General features: G+C 42.1%; 1 protein-coding gene and 1 pseudogene across 3 annotated transcripts in view; both read right to left on the bottom strand.

Moving 5' to 3' along the window:
* Positions 1–3,104: 3,104 nt before the first annotated feature.
* Vps53 (VPS53 subunit of GARP complex) overlaps positions 3,105–20,399 on the bottom strand; it is a 161,195-nt gene continuing 143,900 nt past the window's right edge. For 2 of the 3 annotated variants that reach the window (XM_021238039.2, XM_087191587.1), the window contains 3 exons: positions 5,985–6,122; positions 4,299–4,403; positions 3,482–3,836 (listed from right to left, as the gene is read on the bottom strand). In XM_021238039.2, the coding sequence (XP_021093698.1) occupies positions 3,666–3,836; positions 4,299–4,403; positions 5,985–6,122 (414 nt within the window). In that variant the 3' untranslated portion in view covers positions 3,482–3,665. Of the gene's footprint in view, positions 3,837–4,298; positions 4,404–5,984; positions 6,123–20,399 lie in introns of all 3 variants that reach the window. The other variant, XM_004857106.4, reaches the window with a different exon arrangement.
* On the bottom strand, positions 13,020–19,913 carry LOC147823847 (myb/SANT-like DNA-binding domain-containing protein 7 pseudogene; annotated as a pseudogene).

Here is a 20,399-nt window from a genome sequence, read left to right as displayed (position 1 = left end):
AACACACACCTTATCTGAGTGCTGGGCAAGCCTTGGGTACTGGTTCTTTGTTTTGCCAGAGAGGAGTAGTGATAGCTTTAATTCCAGAACTGAATTTGGAGATCAAAACATCCTGTCCATTGTGGGTATGGTCCAAATGGAACTTTGTACAGCCTACCACTTTTTATTTTTTTCAGCCTACCACTTTTGAAGCCAGGTATCCAGGAAGTCACTCCATAATAAGCAGCAGCGAATTTTTTATTGATAAGTTACCAATTTTTATTTTAAAATTTTATTTTGTCATTGGGGATTGAACTCAGGACCTTGCTCTTGCAAGGCAGGTGCGGTGCCACTGAGCTAAACCCGTAGCCCACCAATTTTTATTTTAACGCAAAGTGAATTCAAAGCTTTTTTTTTTTTAAGGCTAGAAAAAAATGTGTTGGGAGGGATGGGCACAGTATCTAACTTTAGCCAAATCATTGAGTTTGTCAGTTATTTTATCAATGTATAATTCTTTATATATGTTCTTTGGAAGTGATAATAATAAATAAAGCTGTTTGGGGTGTGGTCACCAAAATAAGAACCCTAATCAGTATGAGCAGAGCCCAATGGTTCCAACCATTTAACACAAGTCTAAAACTAAAGCTGCTAACTATTAGCAAAGACCACTGTGCAACAGCTAAACTTCGAGAACCAGAAAAACATACATTTAGGAAAATGGGCTATAAGATCCCTTCAATAAAGCAAATTTCTCCCTATTGCAGCAAATCTTAACAAAGAGCAAACATTATAGGGTCAGGCCTCTGTATCTATGGGTTCCATCATAAGCAGGTCATTGTGCTAGTATTGAATATGTACAGACATTTTTTCTTGTCAACATTCTGTAAATACAGTATGACTATGTGTGTAGCATTTACATTGTATTAGGTAGTATAAGTTGTTTAGAGATGACTTGTAGAGGAGAATGTACTAAGAACATATGCAAATACTATTTTATTTTATATCAGGAACTTGAACATCTTATTTAGGTATCCATGGGAGGTCCTGCAGCCAATCCTTTGACATTGACAGACAACTGTAATCACCTACAGAGCTTTTGAACCTACATGCCAGGATCCTCTGCAGACTTACTGACTCAAAATCTCCTGGCACCTGCATTTAAAAAAAAAAAACCCCAGGTGATTTTGATGTATCTCCCCAGGTGAGAAACATGCATCGTCTTTACAGAATGCACACAGTATTCAGTCCCCATCAATGAGACATTTAACGTAACTCCTACTGACATCTGTTGGCTCCTTGGGGATTACTGACAATGTAATAAATCAAGAAAGCAACCTCCCTGGCTGTGACCACCAACTGGGAAAAACAGCAGCTTGACACCTCAATGTCATAATGGAGACATCTAGAAAACTCCTCATAAGTGAACCAAAAAGAGAAGTGTAGATCTGTAAACACCAAGAGTGACAAGAACCAGGTGCAGGAGTCTACTGGCTTTCCCAGCTCCCTGAGGTCGATGACAGATGGCTGAATTGGCTGCGCTGTTTGGAGATGGGCCCACCACCCTTTCCTTTCAATTAGTGCAGGCCGTATAACCCCAGCAGAGCTACACCACAGCAGAGGAATCCCTCCCTTTAGCATCCAGGATTCGTTCCAACCCCCTTCCCACCCTTCCTGCACTTGCCTAATTCAGAATCTCTTCCTGATACACACCTCTTTCTTTCACCACTCTTTTCTTCTCAGTGTTCTCATATTTGAAATGCTGAATACATAAGAGCCTTACTGAGTACCAAGAACATACTGAAAGCTGATGGAAACATGGGAATCTGAGGCTGTGGGTGTAGCTTAGTGGTAGATTTTGCTACATGCACACAGCCAAACCCACACTCACACTCACACCCACACCCACAAGGATCAAAGCCGGGACTGATGGACAAAGTCAGAGAGAAAGGCCGATGGAAAAGGCAAGGGGAACAATATAGAGTGGTTACAAGGGAAAAACAGTTGGGGACAAATAATCGATGTTCCTGGTCAGCTTTTCAATCCTTGGAGGTGTCCTACTGTATGACTGTCACAGGTTTTATGGATTTTTCAGAAAACTTCCAATCCTGAAAACTCACTTCTGAGTGTTACACGATATATTCTTTTCCGGTGAGTGGTGCTGGGGATGGAACCCAAGCCTTCAAGAATGCTAGGCAAATGCTCTGCTGCTGAGCTACACCCCTAGCCCTTGGTATCTCAATTTTATCCTGAGGCCTATTATGTACATTCTCTGTGGAGAGCTCTACCCTCCTCCTCAGCATTCTCCCTCCCTGGCCGTTACATATAATACCTGAAAAAAAGCTGTTACTCACAGAAGTCACTCTGAGGGTGCAGACATGGTTAACTGAGCCTTGGTTTCAAAGGACCAACGAACTGGGGTGACTCCCTGAAATGTCACCCATTCCTTGGATGCAGGATGTCGTGAGAGGACTGAAGTAGCTCTCGGGGCAGTTTCTGCAGAGTGCTGCTGCCAAGAGCCGATGGTAGTTGGGGAGGGCAGGCTGGGGTCAGGGTGTGCTCTGGGCACTGCCAGGTACTGAGTTTGGCGTGCAGTGACAACATTTCTGCTCTTAGGCAGCCAACGACTGGGTTCTTTCTGGTTAGTAGCACAGCAATGTGCCACTCTGGCACTGCACATTACTTTCTGTTGTTTCAGGTGGCTAGAAAGTGCTCGACTTGGAAATGAATGAACAGGAAGAAGATCAGATGATGTAGGCCTCCTACTCCCTCCCACAGCTTCATCTGCAGAGAAAGCCCAGGAAAGGCTTTCTGAGAGAACTTTCTGGTTTCCCTACTTAGAGGGCAATCTCTTCCCTAGAACTCTGGCAGAGTGGGAATAAAGAAATGGAGAAAGTGATCTGCTCACATATCCTGGTGCCTGTGCCAAGCAGAACTAAATCTCTAAGTCAGATCTGGGTTGGCTTCCACACAAGGTCAGGAGCCTGTGGCCAGGATACTGACAGCCAACACCTGGAGCATGCAGTCCTCCCTGGTGAGGACAGAGAGGGCATCTATCCTGTGGAGAACACCAAGAAATGAGAGAACATGGGTAAACCTGGCCGTGACATAAAAGGTACCAGGAGCATGATATGTACCAGAAAACAGATTTACATGGAAAAGTGCACATGCTTCCATTGCCTTCATAAAGAAAGTCTGGTGTCCTGTCCTGCAATCTGCTCTTTCATCACTCAAGCCTGACAGCCGATCCTAGAGACAGGGAGGAAAACCCCAAACAGTAGTAGGGGAGGAAGGTCCATACTTCCTCACCCAAGCCACCTGTGTGTGGTAGGGGGTAGGGCCCATGATTCAGAGGGTATGACTGCCATGGAAGGCTATATAAGTCCATGACAACTCCACCATTAAGGGCAGTCTGGAAACAGTGACTGAACCAGAGCCTTTTCACTTGTGGCTGCCTCTGATTCAGGAATGAGAGATAATACAAACTGCCTTTTTATAACCCAGCCCAAATCAGTTTCCCCAAGTGGGACAGGAATTAAGACAGGGCATGAGAGGGCATATTAACAACCCCAATGTCTCAGGAAGTCTCAAGACTGAGGATCTGAGAGTCATGCGCTTGCGAGGGGGTGGTCGAGGGCTTCCAAAAACTGAGTGCTGAGGGTCGAAGGGAGTGAGTGCTCCTTGTGCTCCTACAGTCTCTTCTTAATTAGTTTCTCAAGTTTTCGGATTCGAGATGATTCCTGTTCTGGGGTGGGTGCCATCAGGGACAGGGAGCTGGAACCTTCTGCCCCTGAGGGTGGGGTGGGGAGCCTCTGGCGCAGGAGCTCCAGCATGCTGCTCTGCTCACTCCTCTTCAGCCCCTGGGGAGAGAGAAAGGAGCAGGCTCAACAGGTGGCCCCACTAGAGCACTGGGGTGACGCTAAGGACAAACGCTTTCTTCAGAGGAATTACCAGTCCTGGGAAGTAACCTGAGAGAAAAACTGAGGAAGGAAAAACAAAGTACTAGGGTAGCCATGAAGGAAGAGGTTCGAGAGAAGGACAGGGAGATGGAGGGAAGGGAAACTCTTCTCCTCTTCCTTCTTCCCCTTCTGCTGTCCTCTGCTGAGTGGTGGCTCTCAGCTGGCCAAGGAAGTCTCAGAATCCTACAGCCACATGCCTAGGATCAGCCTCCCAGGAAGGATTCATCCATTCCTTCCAGGAAGGAAGTAATCCAGACTGCAGGGTGGGGCCAGCAACATGCATTTTGAAGCAGCCCCCAGGAGTCTCACCCCCCAGTGTGAGAACCAGGAGTGGCAGTGGACAAAGTAAGATACTGGGCCCACCTTCATGTCCAGTATCTTCTGGAAGGTTTCTGTGTTGCAGTCTGTAAGGAGTTTGATGTAGTTGTCCACAAACACCACCAAGGGCTCATGAGGGGCCATCACCACCTACCAAGGGAGGGGACAAGAGTAAGCCCTCAGGGAGAACTCTCAGTTAGAGGGCATTTGCTAGCTGCCTACGAAGGGGACCTGCAAAATTCCCTTAAGCACCAGTAACCCTAAACTCAAGAAATGCCTGATGCCTATTTAATCTTCATAATAAATTGCAGGAGTATTTCTAACAGTTGCCAGATCATAAATATCACCTGAGTTGCTTCTTAACATACAGAATCCTTAGGTTCCACCTCTGAGGATTCTAATTCAGTAGGCCTGGCTGGGAGATTTGTAATTGTTGGGACCATTTGGGAAATGCTACAATAGTCGTCTCCTGTGTGTGTGTGGGGGGCATTTCATGAGTACAGGGTATCTGCTCTTTCTATTTCTGAAAAACAGGCAGCAAAAGGAACAGATGTAAGTGGATTTTCTAAAAAACAACAACTCAAAGCTGCCTCACTCTCTCTTTTTTCCCTCCAGTACTGAGGATTGAATGCAGGGTCTCCCATAATAGGCAAGCACTCTACCACTGAGCTACAGCCCAGCTCAACTGCTTCAGTCTTTTGAAGACCTATAATCTTGAACTTCATTTAACCTCATTCATTTAAACCAATTAATATATAAACAGATGGTATCACATTCATTTCCATTTGGTTTTGGCATGTGGCATCTGACTTTCTTCCCCAGCTGACTGATCTTGTTTTGAGTTCCTGAGAATGTACCAAAGGGTGGCAAGGAGTAGTGGCCTCAGAAGTCCTCTGCAGATAATTCCCACACTGTATGCTCTCCTCCCTGGACATAAGCCAGCTGGGGCAGGAAGCCATCAGGCAGCTTCTGGTTTTCTCAGGCCACCCTCAAGGTCTGTACAGGAGCCTCACCAGGTCCCATGGTATCTGCAGACCACTGCCACTCTTCACTCCTGCCATCACGGAGTCATTCTGTTTGGGAAATGACCCTGAGGAGCCTGCAGGCCCCGGACTCTCAGACCTTAACAGGATAGTGCAGTTTCTTCTCTAGCCTCCTCTCCTTTCACCACAAGTACAGGTGGAAATCAAAGGCAGATGTGCCAAGCTGCAGATATTCTCAGCACCATCACCTGAAGCACAATCTTTTGTTAAATGAGGCTTTAAAAAACCCATTTGCTGATTAGATTCACTTACTACAACATCTGTTCAGAGTTCATTTAAAGGTGCAAAGTATAGAAAGCCAAAAAGGGTTATGTAGAAGGGAGGAACTGACAGCTGGGCCTGAAATTTCTGCTGAGAAGCAAAAGGATCCCTGACTGATACACTAACTCACAATGACAACACCACCTCACTCCCAATCTTGGCTAAATCTGATTATGAGGGAATCCCGTGACAACAGAGAATTCATTTGTCAGAAAGAATTACTGATCCCCAAGTAAGTATCTGCTGACTTGCAATAATATCTGATGAGGCCACAATTTAGCCCAGCCAAGGAATGTGACAATCCTTTGGGAATGGTGGAGAAATGTCCTCCTGACCTTCAAAACCCAAACTTCCTGGAATAAGGAAGGGGGTCAAATAAATAACCAGCCCTCTTTGGCAGAATCCCCAAGGAAAACACAACCATCACCTTGAGGATCATTTCAGCCCGGGTCATGCCTTTCACAACAATTTTAGTGTAGCTGGCAGGTGCCTTCCTCACCACCTGTGAGCCAATGGAAGGAAGGTCAAGCAGGACCATCTTCAGGGAGTGGGTATCCAGCAGCAGCTGTGGGTCAAAGCAGAGCATTACTAGCCACTTCAGAGGAACAACACTTTGTAGAGCCATGGTGATTCTGGTTATACCTACAACACATTCATATTGCAGAAAACCTGGAAAATAAACAGATCTCTAAAAGAAAAAAAATTAAGGTGTGGTGGTGCATGCTTGCAACCCCAGGACTCTGGGAAGCCAAGGCAGAAAGATTATAAGTTCAAGCCCAGCCTGGGCAACTAAGCAAGACCCTTTCTCAAAATAAAAAATAGAAAATGGGCTGGGGATATAGTTCAGTGAAAGGGTCTTGGGTCCAATCCCTAGCAACACACACACACACACACACACACACACACAAGAAAAAACTGTATTTCCCATTATCCAGGAAAAACAACATCAAGATACCACAATTATTTATTTATTTATTTTTGGTACCGGGGATCGAACTTGGGTCCTTGAGCTTGCGCAGCAGACGGCGAAACCACTGAGCTAAATCCCCGGCCCGAGATACCACAATTAAATGGGGTATAATTCCTGCTGGTCTGTGTATGTGTATAAAAAAAAGTGTACATATAGTTTAAAATGGTTTTTTTCACTTAATATATAAAGTTTTTGCATTCTATTATCCCATTTTGGGAGTACTGTATTAAAAAAATCATAACTTCTAATGGCTACATAGTACTCTATGGGGTATGAGTGTGTATAAGTTTAAGGTATTAAACTATTCTGTTTTAATTTGCTCCTAGATTTTTATTATTAATAACAAATACTAAGGTGGACAGCCTTATATTTTAGATGCTCAATGGCATTTCCATAGGAGATTTTGTTTTGGTTGAGACAGAGTTCTCACTAAGTTACCCAGGGTGGCCTTGATCTCACGATCTTCCTGTTTTAGCCTGAGTAGCTGGGATTATAGGAGAGTCTGGGACAGGCCAAAGTATGAGAACATTTTAACATTCCCAATACAAATAGGAATCTCTTTCCAAATGGATTGTACTTGTTTACACATCTGCCAGCAACATACACTTTGCCCTCATTGGCGGTGAAAACTGTCATAAAAATATTTTATTTATTAGGCAAAAACAGTTGCTATAGTATTTTGAGTTTCCCTGGATGCTAGGTGAGGAGGTGGGAGATTCAACCAAATTTAAATGTATCTTGGCAACAGCCCATCATTTCCTGTTGTTTGTTGGTCCTAGTTCTCTTGGATGCTAATTATTTGGAAGAGTATCAATTTTCCTGGGTGACTACCAATTGCCAGGAATAATGCTAGGAATGTTACATCACATTTAGTCTTCGTGAGGACTTGCTTTTAAGAAAAAAGTCAAGAGCTGTCAAGTGTTGGGGCTATGGATGAAGCTCAAGGGTAGAGCACTTGGTTAACGTGACCAGGCCCTTGAATGAATCCCCAGCACCACCAAGAAAAAAGAAAGGAAGGCAGGAAGGAAGGAAGGAAGGAAAGTAAGAAAGAAAAGAAGGAAGGAAGGGAAAGAAGGAAGGAAGGAAGGAAGAAAGAAAGAAAGAAGAGGAGGGAGGGAGGAAGGGAGGAAGGAAAGGTAGGAAGGAAGAGAAAGAAAGAAAAGAAAGTAAGCAAGCTGGCGTGAGTCTGGCACTGAAATGCTTAGTATACATTAATTCAAGCACTTTGGGGAACTTGGTAATATTTTCTTAATTGAAGATGCATATAACCTAAGTCACAGCATTTTAACTTATATCCTTTAGAGAAATTCTTGCCCATGTAGAAAAATGTTCCTTGTACCCACTCTTTGCCAAAGCAAAAGACTGGAAACAACCTAAGTGTCTATAAAGAGTAGAATGAATAAACAAATTGTGGCTTATTTATGCAATGGTATATAGTATTGAAGTTAAAATGAGTGAACACAAACAACATCTCAACATGTGTAAATCTCAAAAAGCATTCAGTTGGGCAAAAAAAGCAAGAGGGGAAATGGTATGTATAGTATGATTTATATAAAGCTTAGAAATAAGCAAAACAAAACTACATATCACTTGTGAATATATACACATATACCAAAACACATATGGGAATGTAAAAATCAAAATCAGAATAGTGTTCACCGCTACGCGCAGAGGGAGGGTAACAGCAGGGTGGAAAAACAGGGGGCTTCAATAAGTAACTAGGGATTTATTTTACATAAAAAAAAGATCTAAGCAAGCGTGGAAATATGTCAAATTTTACTGAGCTAAGTGGTGAGCTGATGTTTTTTACATTATTTTCTACTTTTATTAAGACGAAATCTCTCTCTCTGTTTCGCTATGCCATTTGAGGCCTGGCAAGTATTCAACTTTGTCTTCTACGTAGCAAATTTTCAGAGCCCCATCAAAATCAAAGCCATGTCTTAGCATTTATTTGTTGGGGAGGGGTCCAAAGATTACATTTTAAAACATATGGGGATATTTTTAAGTTTTTCTACATTTTTTACTTCCCAGAGACATTTTATACGCATAAATAATTGTATAGTTTTAAGTGACAGGAAGAGTTTTTAATGAACCAGACATAATTCTCCAATGTCTTCCATATCTTAAGGAGATATGACACTTTCATTCCCTGGCCAGTCACAATAAAATTCTGTTTGTATTAGACAGCTGAAGAGATGAAAACCTTGGTCTCAGGTTTTACATGAAGCAATGCAGTCTGAAAAGATGAGAACTAGTGTGACAGATTTAGCAGCTGTCTTTGGGAACTGAAGATAAAAAGTCCCATTTATGGTGAAAATCTGCTAGTTTTCACCTTTCAAAGTACCTAACAGTTCAGCTTCTTAAGCTTGGGACACTGGGCAAGAGGTGGCCATTTGCTGAGTTCATTTGCACCTCAGAGACAATCTTTGGGATGGAGTTGCTGGCTGAGATGTTGAGGGGCTGAAAGGTTGGCCAGCATGATATGTGGTCAAAGTGCACTGGAAACCTTAGAAGGAGACCCTTACTACTTAAAGAGCCTCCTGCAATTCTTGGGGGTCACATGGCTTCCAGAAGGAATGTGTATCTCCAGCAGACAAGATAAAGGCACACTCCTAGAATGCAAAGAACTATACATGGCACCAGAATTCTTTAGGGAGGTGGCACAGGGAAACAGGTCAAGATACCAAGAGGAGATGGACAAACATGAAGATATGCTCTGTTTCTTTTCTGTTCTCCCTCTCCCTCCATTCCTCGGTAGTGCTGGGGATGGATCCCAGGGCCTCATGTATGCTAGGCAAATGCTCTACCACTGAACTACACCCCAGCTCTTCCTCTTTTGTAAAATTCAGGTATGGCTTATATAGAGCAAAGAACACAAATACCAAACTCAGTAATCTTTTCCATATGGACACACCTGACTGACTGAATTTCTAGGAGGTTTCTGGTCTCCCCAAGGGCTTCTTCATGTTGTCTTCTGGTCAATGATCTCTTTGTCTCCCAACAAAAGTAACCATTCTTTTGCCTTTGATCACTGACTAATCATTTATCACCCCACTCTGAATTTTTTTGTAAATGTCTTTAGTGATCATCACCTCTTTCTTCTTGAGGAAACTTCTGGATAATGGGCAGACACATGCCAGCTGTAATAGAGACTGCCAAGTAGTATTTCAGTGTAGCTGTGTTAACTGCCATTCTTGCCACCATGGGACAAAGTTCCAGTTGCTTTACATCCTCACCAACGCTTGGTATCACCAGTATTTAAAAAACTGTAGCCATTCTGAAACTGAGTTTAATTTTATACTTCCCTGATGATTAATTTGTCTATTTGCTTTTTGCATATCTTTTTTTGTTTGTTTGTTTTTTGAGACAGGGACTTGCTATGTAGTCCAGGCTTGCCTTGAACTCACTATGTAGCTCAGCCTGGCCTTGAACTCTTGGCGATCCTCCTGCCTCAGCCTCCTAAGTGCTGGGATTACAGGCATGTGCCACCATGCCTGGCTTGAGTATCTTTTTAATTTTTTTTGGTGGTACTGGGGATGGGTATCTTTTTTATTGTCTATTTAAGGCATTTTTTTGTTGGTTATCTTTTAAAAATTGATTTGTTGGAAATGTTCAGTAATATATCCATAGTATATGAATATTTTGTTAGTTATATGTGTTTCAAATACAGTCTCCTTCTCTGGCTTACTTTTTAATTTTCTTAGTGGTATCTTTTGATAAAAATAAGTCCTTAATTTTAAGTACTCCAAATAACCAATCTTTTTCCTTTTATTCTCCCATTTAAAGAATTTTTGCCTGACCCCAAATTATAAAGGTATTATTTTCTGTTATCTTCCAGAAATTTATTGTCTTACTGTTTCCTTTCATAATCCACCTGGAATTGATTTTTTTAAAAATTGAGATATAATTCATGTTCTACAAAATTTACGCTTTCAACATGTATGATTCAGTATTTTCAAAAATTTACTCACAAAGTTATCTAGTTCTACAACATTTCATCACCCCACAAAGAAATCCTGTACCCACCAGGAGTCACTCCCTTAGCTTTTACCAATCATTAATTTACTTTCTGTTTTATGGATCTGCCTATTTTGTACATATCATATAAGTGAAGTATTTATGGCTGGCCTCTTTCATTTAATGTAATGTATTTATTTATTTATTTGATACGGGAGATTGAACTCGGGTCCTTGCACTTGCGCAGCAGGCGGCAAAACCACTGAGCTAAATCCCCGGTCCTGTTTTCATTTATATTGTAGCATAAATGAGTCCTTCCTTCTCCCCCCACCCCCACCCTTTCTCCCTCTTCCTGACTGTTCACCTCCTTCCTTCCCCCACTTCCTTCTTGTGCTGCTGGGGACTGAACCTAGGTCCTTTGCATTGAGTTACACAGCCCCCCCCCCGCCTTTTTAACTTTTTGAGACAGAGTCCCAATAAGTTACTAAGTTGCCCAGGCTGGGCTGGAACTTGCAATCCTCCTGCCCTAGCCTCCTAAGTACTGTAGCTCGGATTATAGGCATGTGACACTAAAAACTGGATTTAAGGGTTGGGGATATAGCTCAGTGGTTCCACAGCCTGCCCCGCAAGCACAAGGACCCGAGTTCGATCCCCGGTACCAAAAAAAGAAAAAGAAAAAAATTTCCATATATCAGCAACAATCTAGAAATGAAAATTTTAAATGCAATTTTTTTTTTTGGTACCAGAGATCGAACTCGGGTCCTTATGCTTGTGAGGCAGGCAGTGGAACCACTGAGCTGAATCCCCGGCTCTATGGAAATATATTTTAATACTGACCTTATATCCAGCAGCCTTGTGAAATTTATATTCTAATAGTTTATCTGTAGATTTTTTTAGATATTACGATTCACAATCATATTTTCTGAAAAATGATAGCCTTGCTTCCTTATAATCTGTATATTTTTTTGTTTTGGTACTGGGGATAGAACTTGGGTACTTGCGCTTGCGAGGCAGGTGGTAGAACCACTGAGCTAAATCCCCGGCCCTGTATACTTTTGTTTAAGTTTTTATTTTTTATTTTATTTTCTTAGCTAGGACTTCAAGGTCAATGTAGGACAGAAATGGTGACAGTAGATACATTTGTCTTGTTTATAATTCTGAGAGAGAAACTTTCTGTATCTGTCACTAAGTGTGATTTTACTGTAATTTTCTCCCTTAATTGGTTCATTTATTTCATACACTTGTTCAATGCTGGGAAGTCCTCCCACTTTCACAACTGTAAACTCCTCCTGCGGGGCCCGCCTTCTGATTGTGTGGGGCACAATGGAAGGACCTTTTGTGACAGGAGAGGTGTGGACTCTCAGCGGGAAGGATGGTCTCACAGAAATCAAGATGGATCAGAGCTTAGTGAGACAGAAAAGATGAGTGTGTGGGTGGATAAGAACTTCAGAAGACTATTTTTTCTTTTTTAGAAGACTACTGTTTTAATAGAAAAGAGTGAAATTAATTTAAAAGCAGATTGGAAATTGATACTGTACAATCCAAATTGTTTCCACAATGTTCAAATGACAACCAAATTTAAAGATATAGCTTATTCATATAAAGGGACCCAAATAGCCAGGCATGGCGGTGGCACAAGCCTGTAATCCCAGCACTCAGAAGGCTAAGGCAGGAGAATCAACATGAATTTGAGGCCAGCCTGGGCAACATAGTGAGTTCAATGCTAGCCTGAACTATACATATACAGTGAGACCTTGTCTCGAAAAAAACCAAAAAATAAAAATAAATAAAAAATAAAGGGACCCAAAAACGCAAAGAATTTACTTATACTTACTATCTTATAAAATGGCCAATATTTCATCCTACCAAAGATTATCAGTATGAATTATAACATAATATTGTGGCTGTCCATCAGTTCTCACTTATATCCTTGCCTTGACAAGAGACTAAGAACTAGTAAAATGAAGGGGAATGGTCATTTTACTATTATGAGTATGTATTTACTAGATTTGTAAGGGACACAGCAGTGCAAGATATAAAGGTACTAATACTGTTGTGCCTATATTAGTGTAAGGAGGCACAGAGGGAGATTTTTTTTAAAAATTAAGATCTCAAGCTTGATGAAGCAATCAAATCAAACCAATAAAGATACAATTGGGTCATAGTATAGAACCATACTTCTGTATCTTGTAAACTAATGTGCTTACCCTAACCTTGCCTCATCCAAGGTCATGTACAGTAATAACTTACATGTGTTCAGTGCTTTCAAAAGTTTAGACTTGTTCATATCTATTACTGGAAGCCATTTCATCCTCACAACAACTCTGTGAGGTAGGCAGGGCAGGAGTTCTTACCTATCCCTCATTTCACAGATGAGAAAACTGTGGTAGAGGTAAAGGAAATTGCTTCACATCAGTGACAAAGCCAGGACAAACCAGCTCGCCTGCACTTGGCTCCTTCTGTTTTCTATTAGGCCACCCCTCACATTGTGAACAGTCTTTTAATTACTGAAGAATCTTGGGAAGAGATTCCCAAGTACACTTTTACCACTCTGCAGATTAATGATTTATCTGCTCTCTTTTCTACGGCACAGAAAAGGAGTGAGGGTACCAGGAAGCAAGTGTTGGAAGTAGACTTCTATCAGTTTAGGAAATATATCCTTTTGTAATCAGTTCTGAGGTTTAGGTATTTGAAAGCAGCCTCTGAAGCATTTTTTTAAAGGCCTAGTTGAAAAGCACCAGTTGCCTCTTCCTTCTGTCACCAGGTGTCTGTAACGACAGCATCTGCACAGCTCACTGGTAGTGTCTTGCTGGGCACTGGCCTCTTTGCTAATACTGCAGCAATCAGCCTGGCCAGTTTTTCTTCCTCCTAAAGTTCTCATACCAATCTCCTGTTTTCTGCCAACTCAGCTACAATAGTTCCAGCCACGTACTGCCTTGTTCCACTTGCCCACCTTCGAGGGGAATCATTGGCCACAGGACTATTCCCAAAACCAACTCTAGAAGAGGAGACTGGAGGCCTTGGTGTGGAGGATGCACCAGGAGAGTTTTGGCTAGTGCTGATGGAGGGACTAGGCTCACCCAATAACCCAGTCTGGGAATGAGGTTGCTCTGAGAGGGACCAACTGCACCTTTGAAAAGGTTATGGGAACTGGGGGTCCCTTGGGAGTATCCTGTACCCAAAGATTCATCCCAGGAGTCCTTGGGGTCACTGGTTCCTTGTAGCTGGTCACTGATTCTCAGCTGACAATCCTAAATCTGATTCCTTTAACTGTTTTCAAGGTAGGCTGATGATTAGCTGCCTGAGTCCTTTTTGCTTTTAGAATGCTGTTCCCTCTTCCCCTGGGTGTCAGAGGCAACTATGTTCTGATCACATTGCTTGGCCCCAGCAGTAGTCTCCATTAAGTTGTCTGGGTCAGTCACTATCTGAGTCTGGAGAAGCAGACCCAACGAATCATAGAGTGGACAATGTGGTGGGGCACCCATACTTATGGCTGGGCAACACAGGCCTTTAAATAGAATGCTTTCAGAACATTAAACTTGGAGTGGCACTGATGTTTGGTGTGAGAGACATCTGCACTATGCTGAACAGTCTGAAGGCACCGAATGTACTCTTGCTTCATCACACATGGAGAGAAGGGTTTGTGTCTCCTATCTGCACCACTAGATGCACCGCTTTTGGCAGTGGCCATAATGGGTTGGGAAGGAAGACTATTGAAGCAAACTCCTGGACAGCAAGGTGCAAATCTGAAGGTATAGGGAGGCTCTGTGTGCTTCCAGGCTATTTCCAGGAGCCAGCTGACGGTTCCCTCTCAGGGCTAATTGCTGAGAAGCCAGGTCCAAGGACTCCATTTTTGGCTTCTGCCAAGGATATGCTTTACTTTAATGACTGTATTTGAAGTATTTCTTTTTCTACTTTGTTTTGCTGCCAGTTCAACCACCTCTTTATTTTCTGAGGAGGCAGCAACAGCTGGAGAAACTCTACCATCTACATCATTTGCCACAACACGATCCTTACAGATGGCCACACAAGCTGATGTGTAGCCCAGGTGGGTGTCAATGGCTATTAGGAGGTGGCAGGGACTGTGGTGGTAATAACAAGGGACTCCCCAGTGCCAAAGCTAGCATCCAACAGCCCCATTAGACACCAAGAAGCCAGAAGGCTCTTAAGAAAGAAATGTTGTACAAAAGGGGGAAAGTTCTACTACCTGAGGAATACATACACTCAAGAGAGGAGGAGGAAGTTCAGCTGTTCAGATAAGATCTGTAGTTAAAAAATGTGGAAGGAAGGCACTGGGGTTGTAGTTTCTGGTGAGGCACTTGCCTAGTATGCATGAGACCCTGGGTTCTATCCCCAACACCACAAAAAACAAAATAAAACTAGAAGCTAGTTTAATTTTAGGTTGCATGGAATTTTGTATCACAAATGAGTGGATTTATGTGAGGATGGTACACTATTTTTTTAAAAAAACTGTCACTATGGAGAAGACCCCAAAAGCTCCACGAAAAAACTTCTAGATTTAATAACCAAATTCTGTGGTGTAGCTGGATATAAAGTCAACACTCAAAAAAGTCAATAGCCTTCCTGTACATGAGCAACAAACTCACTGAGAGAAAAATTAGGGAAATAACACCTTCCACAATAGCATCCAAAAAAAAGAAATACCTAGGAATCAATCCAATGAAGGAAGTAAAAGACCTCTACATTGAAAACTATAGTACTCTGAAAAAGGATAGCAGAAAATGGAAATATATCCCTCGTTCTTGGGTAGGAAGAACCAATATAGTGAAAATGGCCATACTTCCAAAGTTATTATACAGATTTAACATAATCTTGACAAACTTGACCAAAACTCCAAAGGCCTCTATCAATCACAGGATTAGAAATAACAATCCTAAAATTCATTTGGAACCAGAAGAGACCTAGAATAGCAAAGGCAATTCTGGGCAACAAAGGCAAGGCAGAGGACTGGGGATTTAGCTCAGTGGTTCCATGGCCTGCCTCGCAAGTGCAAGGACCTGAGTTCGATCCGTGGTATCAAACAAGAAGGAAAAAAAACCAGGAAGGCAGGGGGTGTGACAATCCCTGACTTGAAATTATACTACAGAGCTACTGTGATAAAAACAGCATGGTACTGGCAAAGAAACATACCTGAGGATCAAGAGAACAAATTAGAAGATGCAGAAACAACTCCAGATATACTCAGCTACCTTATCTCTGACAAAGAAGCCAAACACCTTCATTGAAAGACAGCCTCTTTAATAAATGGTGGTGGAAAAACTGGCTTTCCACATGCCAAAGATTGAAACTAGACCCATATCTTTCACCATGCACCACACTAAAATTGAAATGGATCAAATAACTAAATATTGAAATAGAAACACTAAATATGCTGGTAGAACTCTTGAAGACATTGGTGTAGGCAAAGACTATATGAACAAAACCCTGATTCCACAGGAACTATCACAAACAATCAACATCTGCAATCTCATCTTACTAAAAGTTTTTGCACAGGAAGATAAACCACCAACAGAGTGAAGAGACAATCCACAGTCTGGGAAAAATTTTTGCCAGCTATTCCTCAGACAAAGGACTATTATCAAGAATATATAAAGAACTAAAAAAAAAAAAATCAGACCTCCCAAATTTAAAGATCTAATCCAAAAATGGACATCTGAAATGAATAGACACTTCTCAGATGAAGAAGTAGAAACTGCAAATAAATATATGAAAAAATGTTCAACGTTACTGGTCACTTGAGAGATGCAAATTAAAACAATGCTGAGATTCCATCTCACTCCAGAAAGAATGGCTGCTATCAAGAAATCAACCAATAACAAATGCTAGAGGGGCTGTGGGGAAAAGGAAATCCTTCCCACTAGGTGAGAGTGTAGACTGGTGTAACCACTGTGGAAATCAGTGTGGAGACTTCTCAATAAACTAAAACTAGAGGTTCCATTCGACCCAGCTATTTCCCTTCTTGGTATCTTCCCAAAAGAATTAAAAGCACTATACCACAGCAATATATGCACACCCATGTTTATAGTGATACAGTTTGTAATAGCTAAATCCTGGAAACAGCCCAAATGCCCATCAACCAACAAATGGATAAAGAAGATGTGGGTTTTTTTATATAATGGAGTACTGCTCTGACATAAAGAAGGATGAGCTTGGGCTGGGGATTTGGCTCAGTGGTTTCGCTGCCTGCCGCGCAAGTGCAAGGACCCGAGTTCGATCCCCAGTAGCAAAAAAAGAAAAAGAAAAAGAAAAAAAAAGGATGAGCCTGAGACATTTATAGCTAAATAAATGCACCTTGAGACCATACTCTTAAATGAAATAAATCAGACACACATGTTTAAATACCACATTGTTTCTCTGGTGTGAGAAACCAAAGTGGAAATAGGGACTAAAATGTATAATAGATACTGGAAAATGAGAAAATGTTCAAATGGGAAGGGGAACAAGGGAGAGAGGGAGGGAGAAAGGAAGGAAGGGCCAAGAAAAAAAGCAAAAATAGAAGGAAAAAATGGAAACAAAGCTTTTGCATATAGGGAGGGGAGGAGTGCTTGAGGGAAGGGGGGAATGGGAAAAAAAGAAGAGGCAGGATATATCATGTCATGTACAGGTGCAAATTCCCTATGATGAATGTTATCATTATGTACATCTAAAATGTACCAATAAATGTTGTGCTAAAAAATTGTCACTACGGAGACTTGAAACACGTGAATTAAACAGAATGGTATTATAAACTTTAACCAGTGTTCAGCTTCAGCCACCAAAATCATTCTGTTATTCTCTTTTCCTCTCTGCCACTAATCCCCTGACACTCAACATGGTGTGGGCTTGTCTGGTTCCCATCCCTACTCCCAGGAACATCTGGCAATATCTGGAGACACTTCTCGTTGCCACACCTGAGAGAGTATCATTGACATCTAACAGGTAGAAGTTAGGTATGCTACTTATCATGAATCACAAGAAAAGATTCTGGCTCAAAACATCAGTACAGAGGCTGAGAAATCCTGCTATAATCACTGCCTATCACAATTGAATTTTTTTGAGGTAAAATGTACATACTTTGAAATGTATAATTCTTAACTATGTAATTCTGGCAAATGCATTTACCATGTAATTCATACCCACTCATAAGATTTTGTACATACCCTTTATTAAATTCACAGATTCCTTTCTCTATTTCTACTTTAGAAAGGTTTGAATTTTTTTTTTGGTACCAGGGATCGAACTTGGGACCTTGTGCCTGTAAGGCAGCCAGTGGCATCACTGAGCTAAACCCCCGGCCCTTGAATTTTCTTATTATTAAATGCATATTAAATTTTATTAATCCATTTTTTAGGACTGCTTAAAATCACCCTGCCTCTTTTAAAGGATTTACCTAAAAAGACTGTACCTGAGAATAATCATTCTTTTTCATTTTTCCAACTGCCACAATGTATATACTACCTGATTCTCTTTTCCTTTTCTGTAGTGTTTGTGCTAAAATCTAAAATTTGCTTCATTTATTTTTGTTCAGATGGTTTTGAACTGAGTTTAAAAGTCACATGGTCAAAATATGACATATAAATACAGTGAAATACGATTTAGCCTTAAATAGGAAGGAATTTCTGATGTATGGTATGTGGGTAAACCATGAAGACATTATGCTAAGTGAAACAAGCCAAACACAAAAGGACAAACACTGGCATTCCACTTATATAAGGCATTTATGAGACAGAGGAGACACGTCTGACTCCCCTTCCTCCTGGGCCAGCTGGAGGGGCTGTGGTTTGGCCCACAGCCGTGATACCTCTCCCCTTGCTTCCCTTAGCTCTCCCTTGGATCCCAGAAGATGGACTGGCACAAGCTGCCTTCCCCACTCTCTGCATGCTGATGCCTGTCTAAAGAAATTAGAGGGGAAACCACCCCTAACTTGGCAGAGATCAGGGAGGGATCTGGACCCAAACTCCCCAGCCCCCAATAAGTTATTCCTCCTGAATATTCCCCGGTTTTGACCTTGTCATTTTTTTAGTGGAGATGTGACAGCTGTCAATCAAACAGCTCAGTATCTCCCCAGGTTGCTTTTCTTTTTTTTTCTTTTTTTTTTGGTGTTGGGGATCGAACTCAGAATCTTCTGCTAAATGAAGCAGGAACAGTACCAGTGAGCTAAATCCCCTGCCCTCCCCAGGTTTCTTTGAATCATGGCCATGACAGCACTCATCTAGACCAATTTGGACCCATCACAGCACCCCCTCCAATAAGAACTTCAGAAATTAGAAGCCAATGAAGATCACCAACTGGCAGAGTTGATCAAGGGCATCCAGTACAAGCTGGGGTCAAATGACAGTGGCCAGCACAAACCAGTGTCAAATGGTAGCAGTCAGTAGTGGCAGAAATCAGCACCCAGAAGAGGTGACTGATGGCATATGGCACAATTCGGTGTCAAATAGTGACCGTTAGTGGCCAAGACCAGCAACTGGCAAAGTTGACTGAGGGCATCTGGCACAATTTAGCATTGAATAGCAGTAGCTGAGACTAGCCACTGGCATTCAACTAAAGGCATCCAGCACAAGTTGGCATTGGATGGTAGTAGCTGGCAGTGGCAGAAACTAGTACTTGGCACAATTTGTCATCAAATGGTGGCGTGTGGCAGCTGCTGAGATTGGCAATCAGTAAAGTCAACCAATGTATCTGGTATAATCTGGAACTGAGTAGCAGGGCTGGTAGTGGCCAAGATCAGCCAATTGGCAAAGTCAACTGATGGTGAATGGCACAAGTCAGCATTGAACAGGCAGCAGCTGGCAGTGACAAAGACCAATACCTTGCAGAGTGCACCAATGGTATCTGGTACAACTGTGTCAAACACTGGTGGCTGAGACCAGCACGTGGCATTTGGCACAGTTCAGTGTTGAACAGCAGCAGCTAGCAGCAGCTAAGACCAGCAACTGGCAACTGACAGCACCCAGCACAAACTAGTGTCATACAGCAGTGGCCAGCAGTGGCACAAACTAGCAACTGGCAGAGCTGACTAATGGTGTCTGGCACAAGCCAGCATCATATGACAGTGGTACAGATCGGCAAGTGGCAGAGGTGACCAACAAAGGTCATCTGGCACAAGCTGGCACTGAATAAAGGCAGCCAGCAGAGCCATACACTAGAAACTGGCAGTAAACAGATGATGCCTGGCACAAGCCAGCATCAAATGGCGGCAATCAGCTGCAGCAGAGACCAGCAAGGCAGATGAGATTGATAACACCCAGCACTAACTGGGGTGGCAGTGGGCTGCTAGCACTGCTGAGTCATGATTTCTATCTCTGATGAGCAAAAGAACTCTCAATTGATTGGTGGCATCTACAGTAGTCAAATTCAGACAGACTGAAAGTAGAACTTACTTGCCAGGGACTGTGGGGAGGAGGGAGTGGGGAGCTGCTGTTGCATGGGTACAGAGGTTCAGTTTGGAAAGATGAAATCAGTCTGGATGTGATGGTGATGATAGCTGACCAAGAATGTGTATATACTTAACACTACTGAGCTATTGACTTAAAAACAGTTCAAACAGTAAATTTTCTGTAATGTCTTTTTTACCATAATTTTAATAAAAAGTCAATTATGGTATGTAAAGATAATATTAAAAAAAAGAAACTAACTATCAGACATAAAATATTTTGCTCCAAGGATCTGAGACTCCACAATATGATAGGACTTGAAGAGTTTATACAGCACCAGGTTTGGTGCTCTCGTTCCAACAGGAGCAAACTTAGTCCTGAGAAGGGTCACAGTTTGTGACCATTAACAGCAAGAGTAAGGACTGGACTCCAAGTCTCTTTTCCCTACAACATGCTGTGTTGCTTTCTCTACTGTGAGTTTGGATGAATGGATTCTATTTCTGCTGTGTGCTCGGATACAGATGACCATGGCTGTAAG

Source organism: Heterocephalus glaber, unplaced genomic scaffold (genome assembly GCF_053883595.1).
Source record: "Heterocephalus glaber isolate CG9 unplaced genomic scaffold, H.glaber_assembly_v1.0 deba00001564, whole genome shotgun sequence".
Lineage (NCBI taxonomy): Eukaryota > Metazoa > Chordata > Mammalia > Rodentia > Bathyergidae > Heterocephalus > Heterocephalus glaber.
This window is presented reverse-complemented; position numbering and strand designations above follow the sequence as displayed.